General features: G+C 30.6%; 1 protein-coding gene across 1 annotated transcript in view; it reads left to right on the top strand.

Moving 5' to 3' along the window:
- LOC129228376 (kinesin-like protein KIF17) overlaps positions 1-16,599 on the top strand; it is a 157,983-nt gene that overhangs the window by 119,645 nt on the left and 21,739 nt on the right. The window contains exons 2-9 of the mRNA XM_054863053.1: positions 2,150-2,199; positions 2,298-2,581; positions 3,822-4,052; positions 6,311-6,679; positions 8,990-9,036; positions 10,293-10,439; positions 11,596-11,702; positions 14,341-14,385. Of these exons, the coding sequence (XP_054719028.1) occupies positions 2,150-2,199; positions 2,298-2,581; positions 3,822-4,052; positions 6,311-6,679; positions 8,990-9,036; positions 10,293-10,439; positions 11,596-11,702; positions 14,341-14,385 (1,280 nt within the window). The remainder of the gene's footprint in view (positions 1-2,149; positions 2,200-2,297; positions 2,582-3,821; positions 4,053-6,310; positions 6,680-8,989; positions 9,037-10,292; positions 10,440-11,595; positions 11,703-14,340; positions 14,386-16,599) is intronic.

The following is a 16,599-nucleotide window of genomic DNA, read 5'->3' as shown; positions in this document are numbered from 1 at the left end:
ATCCATCCTTGCTGTGGGGTGTTTGTGGCCTGTAAAAAATAAAGTGTAAAAAATTTCTTGATTTAAAAAAATACTTGATGCTTTTTACTTTTTCAATCTAATGCACATTATCAGGTTTGAAATATTTTTTTTCTTTCTGCAGTGCATAAAGTGGATACCAATCTTTCTTATCTAAATGAGGGTAAAAATTTGGATTGTGCAAAATGTTTTCCCCTGGTTTGAAATTTGTGCTATACATTTATGGTTTTATGCTATAATATAGTTTTTATGCACTTATATGTTTATAATCTTATGCTATCACATATCAACTTGCAGTTAATCAAGTTTTAAATTCAAAAGTTTGGATTTGCACCTTGAATGAATCATGTTGGCCTACTGTAATTTTAATAAGTTAAATATAAAGATGAGTTGTATTCGCACTGATTTTTTTTTTTTTTTATGTGTGTGTGTGTGTGTGTGGATGTTAGAGATGAATATAATACAACAGATTGGATTGCTGTACATAGTGGTAGTATGACTACTTATTTGGCTATCAATATGGATCATACAATGTAATATTTCATGATGCTGTTTAAGGGCTTTATTTTGCTTTTAAAGTTACACAATTATTTATGATGCATTTCTAATTCAATTAGTTACTAGTAAACTAATGAGTTTTTCCTTTGATTTTTTGTTAGCAAAATTTAGCATATAGTATTTTTATGTTTTTCTTTCCTTATTTTTACAGAAATTTTACTTGGCATTTCATCTTGTTCTGGTGTGAAAGCTCAAAATTTTGTATTTCATGTTGTATTTGTTTTTTTTTTTTGGTTGAATCTACTCCTTTATTTTCATTTTTTGTAGTATTTAGAACAAAATTTTGCTGTATAAATGCCTTTATTAGTACATTCAGATAGTAATTAAAAAAAAGAAAAACTTTCATTGTAAAATTCAGGGTGTCTACCCACCTGGAAAACATGGAAAACCTGGATATGTGAGGAAATTTTTTTGTACTGGAAATGTTAAAGAAAAGTGAGAGAAATTTACTTTTGTATGCAGAAAACCTGGAATTTTTTAAAAATTCTAACCAGTTTCAAAAGATTTGTTTTCCTTTTTTCAGTTTAGTAAAATAAATTTTGTCTGAAATTCCTGCTACTAGAAGTTACTAAAACTAAAGAAAATATTTCTTTCCTTAAAAACCAGTTCTTCAACCCCTCCTTTTCTACTTTAGTTTTGCACATTCCAGTTTCCTTTAGGGGTTGAAAAGTTTAACCCTCTAACAATGGTATATAGGTTGCATCTGCCTGCAACTACCAATGAAAAACTTTAGTTTTCCCATACCAATTATAGATAAGCTCTTCAAAGTAAGGGTAAACTAGTTTATCAATTTCAGTATTTCTTTGGCGTTTGTGTAGTTCTTTATCTCTGTAGAGATGTGTTTGTGTTAATTTATGTTTAAATGCTTTGAAACAATTTCTCTTAAATCGGAGCCAAACAAACTAAAAATGTCATCCACAAGATTTTTCCACTGAAATTTTGTTCAATTTGGTGGGTAGAAAGCTCAGCTGTTGCACAAAGGGCTTTAGACATTTTGCCACTCCTTAAAAGTTCTCAAAGTTTGCCAAAAAAACAAAGTCTGTTTTAAGGATGGATCTTAACGTTTTGGATGGTTTAAGGAACAGTTCAAAATTTACATTAAATAGTGATATAAATCAAGGGCTCCTATATGCAAAATTTTAGGGGGGGGGTTCATATATTTTCCCCATGGTTTAGCAGGATATTTTCCCCATAGAAACTGATTTCAGTACAGATTAGAGTTATTAAAATTTGACATTTTTAATTAATTGCTGGAGAGGAAATGTTTTTACATTTTTGCAAAGAAAAAATACTAAAAGCAAGAAAGTTCTTATTTCGAGGGGGGGGGGGGGCTTGAGCCCCCACTTGCCCCCTCCCTCCCATATGGGCACCATTGATATAAATGTCTGTATAAAATGTCTCATAAGCACAGCCAACCATTAAAAAAATAGCGTAAGTAGCTTTACTAACCTTTAAGAAATCCCCCTGAAAAATTTTGTTTGCGGTATGGAAAACCTAGAAAAGTCAAGGAAGTTAAAAATGTTTTTTGAGTAGACACCCTGAAAATTCTTCATTTTGAATGGATATGTTTTAGTTTGTGATTAGTACCTTAAATGAAATAGTTTATTTTATATTATGTAAAAAGTTTAGCAAAAATATGTTACTTCTATTGTTATTATTTTACACTATAATGTTTTAAAATTTCATGAATTCAAGATAGTTTTTCTTTAATCTATTTAGAGTGTGACAGAAGGCTATAATGGTACTGTTTTCGCCTACGGCCAAACAGGTTGTGGAAAGTCCTTTACAATGCAAGGCATTACACATCCAGCAAGCCAAAAGGGAATAATACCAAGAGCCTTTGAGCATATTTTTGAAGCTATAGCTACAACTGAAAATACAAAATTCTTAGTCCATGCTTCCTATTTAGAAATTTATAATGAAGAAATAAGAGATTTATTAGGTAAAGAAACAAAAAAAAAGTTAGAGCTTAAAGAACACCCTGACAAAGGTGTTTATGTGCCTGGTAAGATTTTTAAGTACTTATATTGCTTTTTCTAATACAGTAGCCCCTTGTTATATCGCTCATTTGGATATATCGCTCTTTTCTTCTGTCTCCCGAAATATTAGAGTCTAAAATAAGAAAAAAAAAACTTTGCTTTAAGTTTGAAACCATTTCTAAAAACATATGGTATTGCTCAGAAAAGGTCTGTTTCTTCTTTATTTTGTCAATGAACAAAAAGAAGCTATTCTTCTGAATTTGCTGGAAAAACAGCAGCAATAAATGTCAGCGAAATGTACATACCCGCACAGTATACTTCAGATAGTCTGTAAACTACTTGACATCTTGACCTCAATAATGATTACTAAATGGATTATGACTTTGTAGTGCTCATCAATTGGTGTACGGAATTCAAAAAAACTATTAATTCAAGTAACAAAAACAGTCTTTCCTAAAAAGCAGACCTTTTTCTATTTTTAGAAGAATTAAGTCAATCCTGCTGGATCCTTACTTGCTAATTACAATCCCGAAATCCTGCGGGACTGAAATCGGCACAGGATTGGAAACCCTACAAGAAAACTTATTGCAATTAACTCAAGGATCATCAAAATGGATATTTTGGGTGTCTATACATTCTTAGGCATATATCCACATGTAGTCGGGTTGAAAAAAAAACTCAGTATTCATTCGAAAGCAAGCAAAATGGAAATTAAGGCTGAGTGAAACTTTTCATTGCGAATACAATACTTCCTTTACTATGTAAAAGGAAGTAAAAAGGTCCTGTTTTGTTTCCGACAAAGTTCTCAAGCTTTCAAAAGAGACCCCATAGCTGAAATCGCTTAGGGTGAGTTGGCGTTAAGTATAAATCCGGCTCTGGTTGCATCAGAATCAGAATTTTGCAACAGCTGGTGTAGAATAACATACATTCTTGAAGGTGAAGGAGCCTGAAAATGTCTTTTGGTAAAGTTTAAATTAGCAGTAATATTATCTATTGATTTTTTTCTTTTTTCCACTTTTTACTTACAGTAGAGTAATATAAGTCATCCCTTTTAAGGATAATGCTTAAGAATGTACAAAGAGTGGCAATGGTCCTCCTTTTCTTCTTCTGAAAATAAATTAATGAATTAAAATATATTTTTTCTCACAAGTATTTTCTGCATTAAATCTGTATTAAAAACCTTTTAAGTACGTTCAAGGTTTGTTGTTTCTGTGCCATTTATAAACGAGCTTAATTTTGTTTAAGTGTAAAATGGTATTTTTTCAGGTCTTTCATTGCATCCTGTTCACAATACCAAAGAGTGTGAAGAAGTTATGGAAATAGGCTGGAAAAACCGTTCGGTGGGAGCTACTCTGATGAATGCTGATTCATCTAGAAGCCATTCAATATTTACAATTCATTTAGAAATGCTGGAATTAGAAAATTCAGGAGATCTTATTAAGCAGGGCAAGCTCAACTTAGTGGATTTAGCTGGAAGTGAAAGACAAGCCAAAACTGGTATACTTCTCTAAGTAATTTTCTTAGTTTTAATTTGTTGAACAGCAAGTTGAACAGTAAAAAAAAAAGTAGCTAAACCATGCTAATTCTTATTGAACAAAATTCTATTTGAATGAATGGTGTTTAGTTTAGTCAAAATTATATCTCTCTTGTCATGTTTTTAAAATGCTGCTATAATATTCATTTGTCATGGAAATTATTGGTTCTTAATTGCAAAGTAATACCTATACATGTATTCATTTTTCTTTTTCTAAATCTTTCACTCAGCCTTGGCTAATTGGCCTTTTGCTATCTTGTACTGACTGGAAAATATTTAAGTAGAAGTATTTCTGTTACTCTTCTAATTTTGAACAAATAAGATTTTATCTAGTCACTAAACCATCCTTATGTAGAGGGTTGAAGCAAAAGCTGTTATCTCCTTTCTGTAGAGATGGTGCTGAAAGTAGTCCTGGCCAGTCAATATTTGAAAGCAGGTGGCCCTTGTCCTCCTGAGTAAATTTGGATAAATCATACTTTTATCTTCCAAAAGACTTTGCCAACTTTTGACTTCAGTCTTTAGTTGTCTACATCATATCTTTGAATATTGAATATGTGCTGCAATGGTTATGCTTTGGATTATATTTCAAATTGTTGCTGTGAATTTAGAAGAAATATAAAAAGTTAAAGCTGTTTGACTACTGGATGATAATTTTTCTTTCATGTGCATTCATTCCTCTTTAATATGTTTTGTCCTTCCAGCTTTTCAATAGTGCTAGTTTTTTCTGTTTCTGTGGAAGCTTATGTTTTGGTTATATTGTGTGGAACAGTCAAGCCTAGTGCCTGATTACCCAAAAGGCATGGGAAGCTTCAGCTTCCCCTCACAATTTTTAGGAGCGCAAACATCACTGTAAATCTGCTTAACAGTTCCGGTTTCTGCTTTCAACTGTGTTTTTTAAAGAGACTGCGAACATTTAAACTTGCTAAAAAAATTTTTGAAAGAATTTAATTATTGAAAGTGAGGAAATATTTAATAAAATGTAACTACAAGCTAGATTTTCCAATGTGGGATTTGATTTAACTCTGTTATTGTACTTTTAAGACGTTTAATTTTCTTTGTGAAGTGTCAGATATTCAAAAGATCACTACCTAAATTTACTGAGAATTGTGCAACATATGTAATAACAAAATTTCTGTCAGTCGGTAAGGTGAAATAAACTTCAATTCTGAATTCTGCTGGGCCACTTAGCTTTAGTCAGTGTTGTATCAATGTGCGTAGAATGTTTAGAGTTCTAACTGTTTAGAGAAATGTCTGCTAACAAAAAGTGGGGGGCACCAAAATGAGGCCAAGTTTCCCCTAATTCAGAGGTTAATCAGGTTCTGATCAAGTCATGGCACTCAGCTTGCCTGTGACATAACAAGAAATGGGGGCTTGTATATAACTGTCCTTATATGTATGTAATACCCCAGGACTTCCAACATGACTGGGGGACTAGGGTCCTGAATGAGAAGTTGATCCCAAGAAAAAATTCCTAGCTTACTTCACGGACTAGGAGGAGATAATTTTAGTTGCATGGCACCTCTTTGTATGTTAGTATCTCACATGCTTGTAAGTAAAGTGGTGTCTGTCTATAAAATTTTGTAATTGAAAAAGTAAAGCTAATCATTAGCATTTTATGTAAATAGTTTTTGTATTCACTTTTCTCCTTTATGAGTACTATTAGTTCTGATGCTCTTTTTTTCGTTTCTTTTCTAAGAGGATGTTCAGTGAACTTTTGAACAGACTTATAGGGTTTGTAGGATTGAAAAGGTCGAGGACCATTCATATGAGTTCATATAACTTTTAACAACAGAGGCAACATTTTTTTTTTTCTCAGCCAAAAGCTGAATCATTTAACGTTTATTGTTGGCATTCTGGCAAATGTTATGAAGTCCTCGTAAATTTTTTTGAAAAACCTTGATGAATCACTGCAATAAATTAGACTTTGCAGTTAGTCATTTCACGCTTTGAACAAAATAAGCTATTCAAAAACTACATGAATAAACTTTCTTTCAGAGCTAGGGATCTGAAAAATGATTTTTCCTGTTTTCATAGCGTTTTAGTAGTTGCAATTGACAATATCTCAAAGCTGAAGTTATGGACTTTGTGAGGACTTTTGCCTGAATGCTAACGACATTGTTTGCTAAAGTATATGTTTCATGCAAATGTTTCAACCTTCAAAGCAATGTACTTTGTTTAATTGCTATATAAGCATGAAATTAACATGAAACTTTAATTACAGGAGCAACAGGTGATCGTTTGAAAGAAGCCACAAAAATTAATTTATCTTTATCTGCTCTGGGAAATGTGATTTCTGCTTTAGTTGATGGAAAATCTAAACATATACCTTACAGGGACTCTAAGCTTACTCGGCTACTTCAAGACTCTTTAGGTGGTAATACAAAAACTTTAATGGTAGCGTGTCTTTCACCCGCTGATAATAACTATGATGAAACATTAAGCACTCTAAGATATGCCAATAGAGCGAAAAATATTACGAACAAGCCAAAGATCAATGAAGATCCTAAAGATGCCTTGCTTCGAGAGTACCAAGCTGAAATTAATCGGCTTAAAGACATGTTGAATGGCCAAATTACGGGTTTAAATGGTAGTAGTCCGCCCATAAAAAGTGGTAAGATTTTCTGTTGCTGTTTGAGTGTTGAATTTAAGTTTTGTAATTGTAATTACTATATTTAGAAATATAATTGTTAAACTTATTAATACTTTACATTTTTTGTGAGCTCTCTTCCTGTAACGACCACAGACTAGATTTGTTGTGTGATTATTTTGTTCAAATGTTACAGAATAATGTGAGGTGAGCAAAAATCCCATCAAATAAATGTGTAGATAAATGTAAAATTTGGAATAGTCTTTCTTTCGAGTAATAATATAAAAACGTTACCAGTTTATTTTATGCATTGTATTATTTTATTTAATGGTTTGAAAGAAACAAAGAAGAATAATTTTTACAGAATCAGCTTCATATGGAAATATTAGTTGATGGAATGCTCTGAAATACAGCTATGATGTTCGTCTTACTTGATTGTAGATTTTATAGTAAAAATTTAGAAAACTTACAAATACAGCATGAATAATTTTTATGTGACGTATACAGTTAAATTTCACTACTTAATTCATTTAAACAAAGTTATGCAAATTTATAAATTTATAATAATCAGCATATCCAGAACTGCACATATATTGAACTATAAATCCTAATTTTAAGTTTTACTTTTTTTATTGATTAACTTTGTTTCTTAGTGACACTAATCATGTTAAGCTCAACAATTGCATCTGATCCAACAAATTTTCTAATCACTAAAATAAACCTCAAAAAATCCAGAAGCTCTGTTTTTTGTTAATTGTGATGACATACAGTTTTGCATACAATTTGCTTTCTCTGCATAGCATGAAGTTGGTAGCATAGCATTTGAAAGATTGGTTTAGGATTAAAATTGACTTCTGTTGAAAATTTCAACTTTATCATCAGAAATAAAAATGCAAAACTACATACAGTAAGCCAATCATTTGAATGTTTCTGGGCATTCATTAAGACTGTCAAAAAAAAAAAAAAAAAATCAAATGCGTCTGAAACAAATATGTAAAATGATTCCCTGACTTTAAATATGACAACTGTTTCTCTCTCTCCTCCCCCCCCATCCTCCTCCACTTTTTAAAAATAGAGCCCCCTTCTCACATTTTTTTCAGTTTTCGACAGTTTCATTGTCATTATTTCTATTTGGAGTAGAAGAGAGCATTATATTTACCATTAACATTCTTTTGGGAGGCTAGAGAGGTGAAATGTTCAGAATCCTGAACATTTGCAGCAAGTTGGGTGAGTTGAGGGGATTCTCCCAAAATATATAAAACATCATCCAAAACAATCTCATTTTCTGGATTTTTTTCATAGTTTTTTCACTTATTTTCAGTATAAAACCAGAGTATCAGTCTCACTCCTAGGAGTCCCATGTCACAAATTTTCTTTTTTACAAAATCTTGGAAGTGTTGCATGTTGCATATAAGTCGCATCCCAGATCTTCAATAAAGAACCTTCCCATATTATTTACATTTGTTTAAGTTACATTTGGAGACATAATTAAGATTATAAATGAAATTAAGTATGCTTATGATGTAGCATTACCCCCCCCCCCCCCTCCTGTGTTTATCACTATAGCAGGAAGTGAACCATTTATGATGGTTGTTGGTTCTATAACTAGTTATGAGGTTTTATAATTAGTAGGGAGAGTAATTTTCTTTATTTTGCCTGTTGATGGTTCATGTTTAAAAAATGACAATAAGCTCATCTGTTTTCGGAAAAGGCTTAAACCAAAAATTTTTATCACTGTGTGCAATGGTTCTTATTTCCTTGTCATGCAAGTAAAATACTTGCATAATTTTTAATTATCTAGAATTTCACTGCAAAAGAATGTCAAATTAGTGTATTGTCAAATTAGTGTTATACCAATTTGGTCAGTACCCAAATTGAAACGAGTTGGCTGGCACTCAAGGACAGCTGCATATCAGAACATTCCTTATCATTATCAAAGAAAACTATGTTGCTTTTTTCATGTTTATTCAAAGTTTTTTTTTTCTTTTTTTTTTCAATTATGAAGTATTATAAATAAACTTTTAAAGCATTAAAACAATTTTTAAAAGCTGTGTGATTTCCCTGTCATTAAATGTACCGAAAGATTTAGTCATGTAAATCAAGGATTTAAATTTTTTTTTGCCACAAAACTAATTTTAAAACTTTGTATTTTAAAGATCTGTGCTCTGATTTCATCTGAAACTTTTAAACTTAAAGAAAAAAAATGTTTTCCAATCTCAATTTCTCTTCTGTTGTTTAGTGCTTCAAACTAATAATTTTTGTAATTTGCAAATAAAATTTTAGCCACAATTTTAATTTGCTTTCATTTTTCAGATAGTATATTGTATCATGCTGATAATGCTGTAGAAAAAATTCAAAAGGTGAGACAACTCTATGTTGGAATTTGAATTTGACGTTTGTCAATTATTGGCTATAATTAAATTTTGATCAGAATCAAAATCAATTTATGTCAATTTTGATTTCTGTCAATTAATTATCCGGAGGCTATTTCAGGAAAAGTTTTTGAAAGTAAAAATCTTCTCCTTGTGTGTGTGTATGTTGTGTTTTTGATGAGTTGCTAAAAATGCCAGCAGTTAATATAGGGTAGATCACGTCAGTGCAATTTCAGCTTCAAAAATTCTTAACATCATTAAAAACTATCATTTGCATATTACTGTAAAATCATTTTTAATTGATTTGTGTAATTATTTTTTAAAAATTAGGAAAACTTTGATGGTTCTCCATCAAGTCTTTTGGGTGCTTTACATTAAATAAGAAAAGATAAATGAAACAAAGTAGTTGAACACCTCCTATCAATTTAAAAACACAGCATTTTATAGTTGTTTTCTTTTTGAAAGTATGCAAAAGGAAATTTTTACTGTCAAATTCATCTCAGAAAAAGCTTATGATTTTTCGTTTTAACTATGTTTATTTACTGGAGTATTCATCTGCCAGTTGGTCTACTCTACCACTCATATGAAAAAGTTAATACTATTAACAGGGATCGCAACTACTACTTATTTGGCATAGAAACTATGCATTTATCTAGCTTGCTATGCAGTACGCATCTCAAAGCAAAAACTGCACATTTACGTCGCAGTAAGTGGGTTCCTGTGTTTAAGATTTCAATCCTTTTGCATCTCGTAAGTATTTCAATATTTTGGACAATTGGAACTTAATTTTGCGCTTGTTACTGAAGTTGAGCTTATTTTAATTTTTATTGCAATAATTAGGAAATTATTATTTTAACATTAAACACTCACATAAATGAAAATCGCTTCCTGTGTTTGAGATTTCAATCCTTTTGCCTCTTGTCGGTATTTTAATATTTTCGATAATTGGCAGTTATTTTAACACATGCTACCAATTATTAGATAATTTATTCTTTATTTTATTAATTAATGAAAAAATTTACTTTTGGAACCCCCCTGAGGTCAACAATGAATATGTACTTTGCTCAAATTTGTTTTTTTTTTTTGTGTGAGCAAAGTACATATTCATTTTTGATAGCTTTCCACCCTTTTGCATGTCGTTCATATTTTGACATTTGGAAGTTATTTCAACATGTGATACTTTAGATTAGCTTACTTTTTATTCCAAGATAAAAAAAAATACATACTTATTTATTGTTTTCTAGGAGTTTGATGATAAGATGCAGGATTTGTACAACAAGTACCAAAAGGAGCAAGAAAATAATGCACGATTACAAAGTGATGTTGAGAGATTGAAAACATCTTATGAACAAGCTCTTTTGAAACTCAATTCAAAAATTTCATCAAATGAGGTTTGTTTTTGGATTTGTTTCATTTGTTATAATCTAATGCATGTAGATTTTTTTTTTTTCTCAAGCACTGGACTTCAAAATTTACTCTTCATTACTTATTGAGAGAAATATTGAAGCTACTGTTTTACTTATATTCATTTTTACGTTTACTGTTGCTGTGAAAACTTAAAATTTTAAATACTTATTATGTTATCTATACTAGTAAAAATGTTACTGAAAATGCACTCAAATAATAATCAAACATTAAAGTATTTTAATTTCTGTAAACTTTTTGTAAGAATTTAATTTCTGTAAACTTTTAGTAAGCTTGACATTATGATGAATTGAAATTATAGGTATATAGTGACTAAATTGTTCTAAAAATATACTGTGGTAGTTTTTTTTTAAATCATATTTACTCTACTTACATATGCTGGTATGTATTACTTTTTTTAATGAAAAAAAATGTTCTAATATGTGCTGTTAATATTGATTGCAAAATTGTGTATAATAGTTATTAAAAGAGCTAACCAAAGCTAACTCAAATGCCCAAAGAGTTAAATAAAAAAAATATATATATATATAATTGTAGAAATCTTTTATATGGCTCATTTACATATATGCAGTATTTATTACTTTCTTATAACACATTAGCATTTATTTCAATTAAAAAAATACTGTTCCTTACATTAACTTTTTGTAAAATTAGTTTAAACTAATCAGCGTTATATTATTCATTTAAGAAAATAAGTTTATCACCACTATTTTGTGTTTCCAAAAGTAAGTAAATAAGTGAATAAATGAGTAACAATGAGTATTATTACTATTGGAATTAGTAGTAATAAATTATTACTGATTTCAACAATGGTATGCAATTACAAAAAGATGAACAGAGCTACAGTATTCATAAATTTATGTTGGTAATGTATTCATCAACTTTTGTATGAGGTTGTGGATTTTATTTATCATGCCAAAATAGTTAATATTTTCAAAACCTTCCTCAATTTTTAATGTTTTATATTTTTAAAGAAGATTTTAAATGTAATTATATACAGAGACCAACAGAAATTGTAAAATCTTAAGAACCAAGAAGATGTTATGTGCGCCAGGCAAATTATTTCTCACAGTGTGCAAGTAAAAACAGCTATTTTAATTTAATATTGCTACTGTCTTTTAGGATGATGTTGAAACAATTGAAATTCCTTCTTCACCCACTGCAGGTAAAACACAAAATGGTCATATCTCTGTGCCAAATGGAATTACGAAGTCTCCTATACCAGCAAGGTATCTATAAGTCAATCAGTTTTTATGCTTGATGATTATTTGTTTGAAGCATTTCTTTAATTTAGTCATACAAAAATATTTTTCTCTTTTTAATAGTGCTGTGTGCACTGAACACATGGTTTTCTATGTTTATTGCGGATGAAAGATTCATAAAGGTGCATGACTGCTAACTGCAAACTGTTGTCTTTTTAGAGATTGTGCAAATAAAGTAACCCAGCATAATAGCAAGTCTGCATACGCATAATTTAGAACTAATCAAGAACTCCACCTCCTATGCCAAAAAAAAAAAAAAAATGCACAGATATTAAACTTTTAATTTTGTTCAGCTTACAAAAATGATTGCATACTTATGACTTCTATGCAGAACCCAGCATCTATGGTGGGCTTTTGTGCTAGTTATCATGATTGACCTCTAACCATACTTAGTTCTCTTAATAAGGAGACTTTAAATCAAAATAATTTGAAGGATAGTTTAATAAAGAATTTTGGTTTAAAAATGATGCTTTAATTTCGAATGTCTTAAGAAACTATAGTAAGAAAAATCTAAAGACAAATATTACGTGTTCTTATTTTCTCTCCAGTGTTCGTTGCTGCTACATCACTATGAAAAGGGACTATATGGAAAGGCTATAGGGTTGTCCAGCTCGGTTGACCTCTATCTGGAGGTTCACACCCGAAGCAGATTTAGGAGTTTGTAAATAATACAAATACTTTCAATTCTGAAATTTTCATCATTTTATCTTAAATTATTTTTAATCTATCAGATTTCAAAGAAAGAAGAGTACAATACTGTGGGGAGGGTGTAGTTACGTATGCCTCTGGTGCAAATTTTACCTAAAATGTATTTATAATTTATACTTGTATTTAATTTAAGCTTTTCTTACCCTGAAAAAATAAAAAATTACCTCTGAAAAATGTGAGAGCTTCAATTTTATGTAAAATCTTTTATTTATTTATTTATTTTTTCTGGAGGGCATGGTGACACAACAAATTGCAGAATTGGATGACACCTGGAATGCCCCTGGCACTTTCAGGCCCAGATCTACGTACCCGCAGACCCTGCAATGCGATAGGGTCTACACCACTAAAGGGGCCCAGGATCCTTAGTGGTATAGAAATCAAGTAGACAGTTAGGCACCCTGCCGATTTTTTGCAGGTGGCCTAAAATGTACAGATCCAGGCCTGGGTTCATTGCTTTGTGAATCCATACTATTTAGAAGGCACATTATAAATTAATTAATGAACATTATGAGAGTTTGCTGACTTTACCTGAAACTTTTCATATATTTTGCATTTGAAAAATGAGCTTTTGATTTAGTAATGAGTTAAAAAGTTTTTTGGCTTTTTTCAACTATAATCTGACATATTTGACACTGAAAAATTCCTTGTAATCCCTTTTTAAATTAACTTGCATGTTTATGCATTACAAAAGTTTCACTATACTAAAAAAGTTATCTCTGTTTTCTAAATTAGCTTTTTTTTTTTAAAATAACTTTGTATTATAGTGGAATCCGCTTAATGAGACCACCGGTTAATCAGACCAACCGCTTATTCCGACCAAATCTTATAGAACCGAAACAAAGCCCATTGCATAAGCCTAATATTTTTAGCTTATTGGGAACAAAAACCTGTTTAATCGGACCAAGGAACATGAAAACAAATTGGGAAAAAAATAGAAATTGCCTGTTTCAAGGGGGTCAACAAACTTAATAGTTAGTGCAATAAAAAATAATAATGGTTCCTTGCAGGGCAGCAGAGTCGGAGTCTTATTTTAAGGAAAAGGAGTCAGGAGTTGAAGACTTAAAATTTCAAGGGTCAGAGTTGGAATCAGGCCTTTTCTCTCGAAATCCGCAATTCTGCTAGTGCTTGCGGAGTTGGGTTGATTTTGGGCTAAAGTAGTCGAAGTCAAAGGATCTAATATTACTGTAGTCGGAGTTGAAGCTGGTAATTTTTCCTCCGACTCTGCAGCCCTGGTTTCTTTTAACCTTTAATCAAATCCAAAAATATATGCAGGAAAAAAAGTGGTTAACGAAACTCCCCCCTCCCCCCATTGCATTGTGGCACTGTTCCAGCAGAGGTAAAAAAAATTCAATGAAATTTCAAATTTTTTTAGTTCAGTTGGAACGTTCAATAAGATGCAAATTTTTTCATTAAAAAAATTTAGTTTTGTTGTAGTTTTAGTCGAAATTCATTGGAATTTTTAATAAATGATTAGTACTTTTTAGAACTAATTTTTCACCCTCAGATTTTTAGTTGCTGATGGTTATTGAATCTAATTGATACTGACTGGAAAAAATTAACTAAAACCGTATCAGTCTGAATGCGTTGCTGAATGAGTGAAAAAAGATTCTTTGCTTTATTTTAATTTATTTTTCAATGTCAAAAATTTCGTAACCAGCAATTTTTGTTCTCTGTATTCTCGCCATACATAGGCTCACAAATAACATAATGCCATTTAAACATTTTGTGTATAGCATGTTCGATCAAGCTACACAGGTCCTGTTACTTAATCGGATCAGCCGGTTATTACGACCAAAATGGTCTAGCCCCCCGTGGTCCTATTAACCGACTCCACTGTATTGAGTTTGTTTTACATTTATGAAAATTAAATTGAATGTGCCTATTATTTTTATTCTAGCTCACCTCAGGTTATGGCGCAAATTCAAGCTCAAGCCTTAGAAAGGTAAACTTTGCTTTTTATATGGGAAAGTTAAATCTAGTAACAACTCAAAAATTCTTCTTTCATTAGAAAATTCCAACATTATCATGATAGGTGGTTGTAAAGCTATGGTGGTAAGAATTCATGTTTATTAAGTGCCTATGGTATCCTGAAATGTAATAAAAAATTACAATTTTAAAAAGTGAAATATGTATATTCTTCAAGTTGTTTACTTCAACCCAAATGTAAATATCTTAGTTTCATATTGTGTTATTATTTTAATTACTATAGCACAAATTTATACATTATAAGATACATGGACATTTCTTTTTTATTCTGAATCTTTTTAATAACGAAGCTGTATTCAAAAGTTCTCTTCAGAGATTGTTTTACCAGCCCTATTTCTATAAGGAATGAATTAAACTTATTCACTTAATATTTTATGCAACATAAGTTTCTTAAGCTGTGGAAGCATTCATCAATGAATTTAATGTATATTAACTCAAAACATATGTAGAAGATATGCATATTACTAACTTTTTATGACAGAAATTTCATACAAGCATGAAATAATGCTGCTTATCAGCCTTAAGTGCAAACTTTCCAAAACTCATTAAGCTTTTTAATTACTGTCTAAAAATCTAGTATTTGCAAACCTGATGTTTTATGGAATACAAGATGTCAAAAATATTGAGAACCAAGAATGTTTTAAACGAATGTTGTGCACTGTGAGAGAATGGCTAATCAAGTATAAAAGCTAATCAAAAATAGCTAAACAAGTCAAGGAAGTATTTGCTGCCTAATTCTGAAAGTGACTTCAAATCTTAAAAGTTTTGTAAAAATAGTGTGAGAAAAAAGAATTATTTTTATTAAATCATAATCCATTACTTAATAGCTGACTAACTTTCAAATTAGTTGATAACATTTAAGAAATATTTTCTGATAGCTTCTATACTTTAGAAAAAGCTCTGCAGACACTTCTATGCAATATACTCTTCTGTGTTTTTGATCATTTAACATTCACTTGCTTTGTGTGTGATATGCAATCATGGCATATTAATTTCGAAATATGTTTTCTAATATATGTCGTTTTTAGGTTGCAATATATATTGCAAATTTGTACCTTACTCTAATGAACTGTGTTAATTGTATAATTCAGGCTTGGTTAATTAGTCTCTTCCCCCTATTGTTTGTGGAATTGATGATTATATGTGTTTATTGAGCAGACAGATTTAGTTTTGATGATTTCACTTTTTATATTTTTGCTTAAAAATCCCTCTTTTGCATTTTTGTAAGCTTTTGCATGCTTTTTAATGGCATCAAATTTTTTCAAAGCCAGGATTTGCTACTACTTATTTTGTTCTTTGTTATTTTAAGAACTCTTTTTGATTTTTTTTAATGGTGAGTGATGTGCGATATACATTAGTGTGTTACTCACTTGTTTTTTCAAAGGGAGAAAAAGTATCATACTGCCAACCATATAACAAAAGTTTCTTTTAGTAACAACCGTAATCTAAGCATCTAGCTGTTCTTTAATAATAATTAGAAATGTTAGTGAGAAATGAATAAGATTCAATGGTAATCTTCTCTGATTTTAGTGCATGCAGATGTAAATGGAAAAATCGGTAAGCAACTGTTTTTGATGTGTTCTTACTATCAGAACATAGTTTTTAGCAGTTAAACTGTATTTATAGTTTCTTTCCTTTATATGTTAGTTTGAATTTGCTTGACTTATTGCCTTCCAATATTTTAGTTTCTTATTTCAAAAGCAGTTTTAGTATTTTTTCCAAACTATTTTGATTTGTTTGCTGAAATTATGCATGGAATAGTTTTGTTAGTCTTAGTAGGGGCTAAATGCTACACAACAAATCCAGGTTGCATTCTGAAATTTTTAATATTCATTGTATGTGAAGTGTTGTAGGAATTGTATATTTTATGCAAAGTATCAACTATTGTTTATGTTTCTGCTTTGAAATAATGTGGCCAGATATGACTGTTACGCTAATGAATAGTCAAAATATTTGTAAAATTATCTTAATTATTAGTATTTATTGACATGTTTATGGTGCTGTAGTTGCAAAAGGATCACAGGTTTTTGAGATATTTGGTACTTAAAGCAAAAATAATGTAAAATTAAAGTATATTGGTTAAAAATCACCTTTTCTTTCGGCAAGATCAGTGGTACTATCCCTAAAACATGGTGGTTGATGGGGGAAAACGGTGATCATATTTGGATTC

Source organism: Uloborus diversus, chromosome 8 (assembly GCF_026930045.1).
Source record: "Uloborus diversus isolate 005 chromosome 8, Udiv.v.3.1, whole genome shotgun sequence".
NCBI lineage: Eukaryota > Metazoa > Arthropoda > Arachnida > Araneae > Uloboridae > Uloborus > Uloborus diversus.
The sequence above is the reverse complement of the archived record's forward strand: the minus strand, read 5'-3'. Positions and strand labels throughout refer to the sequence as shown.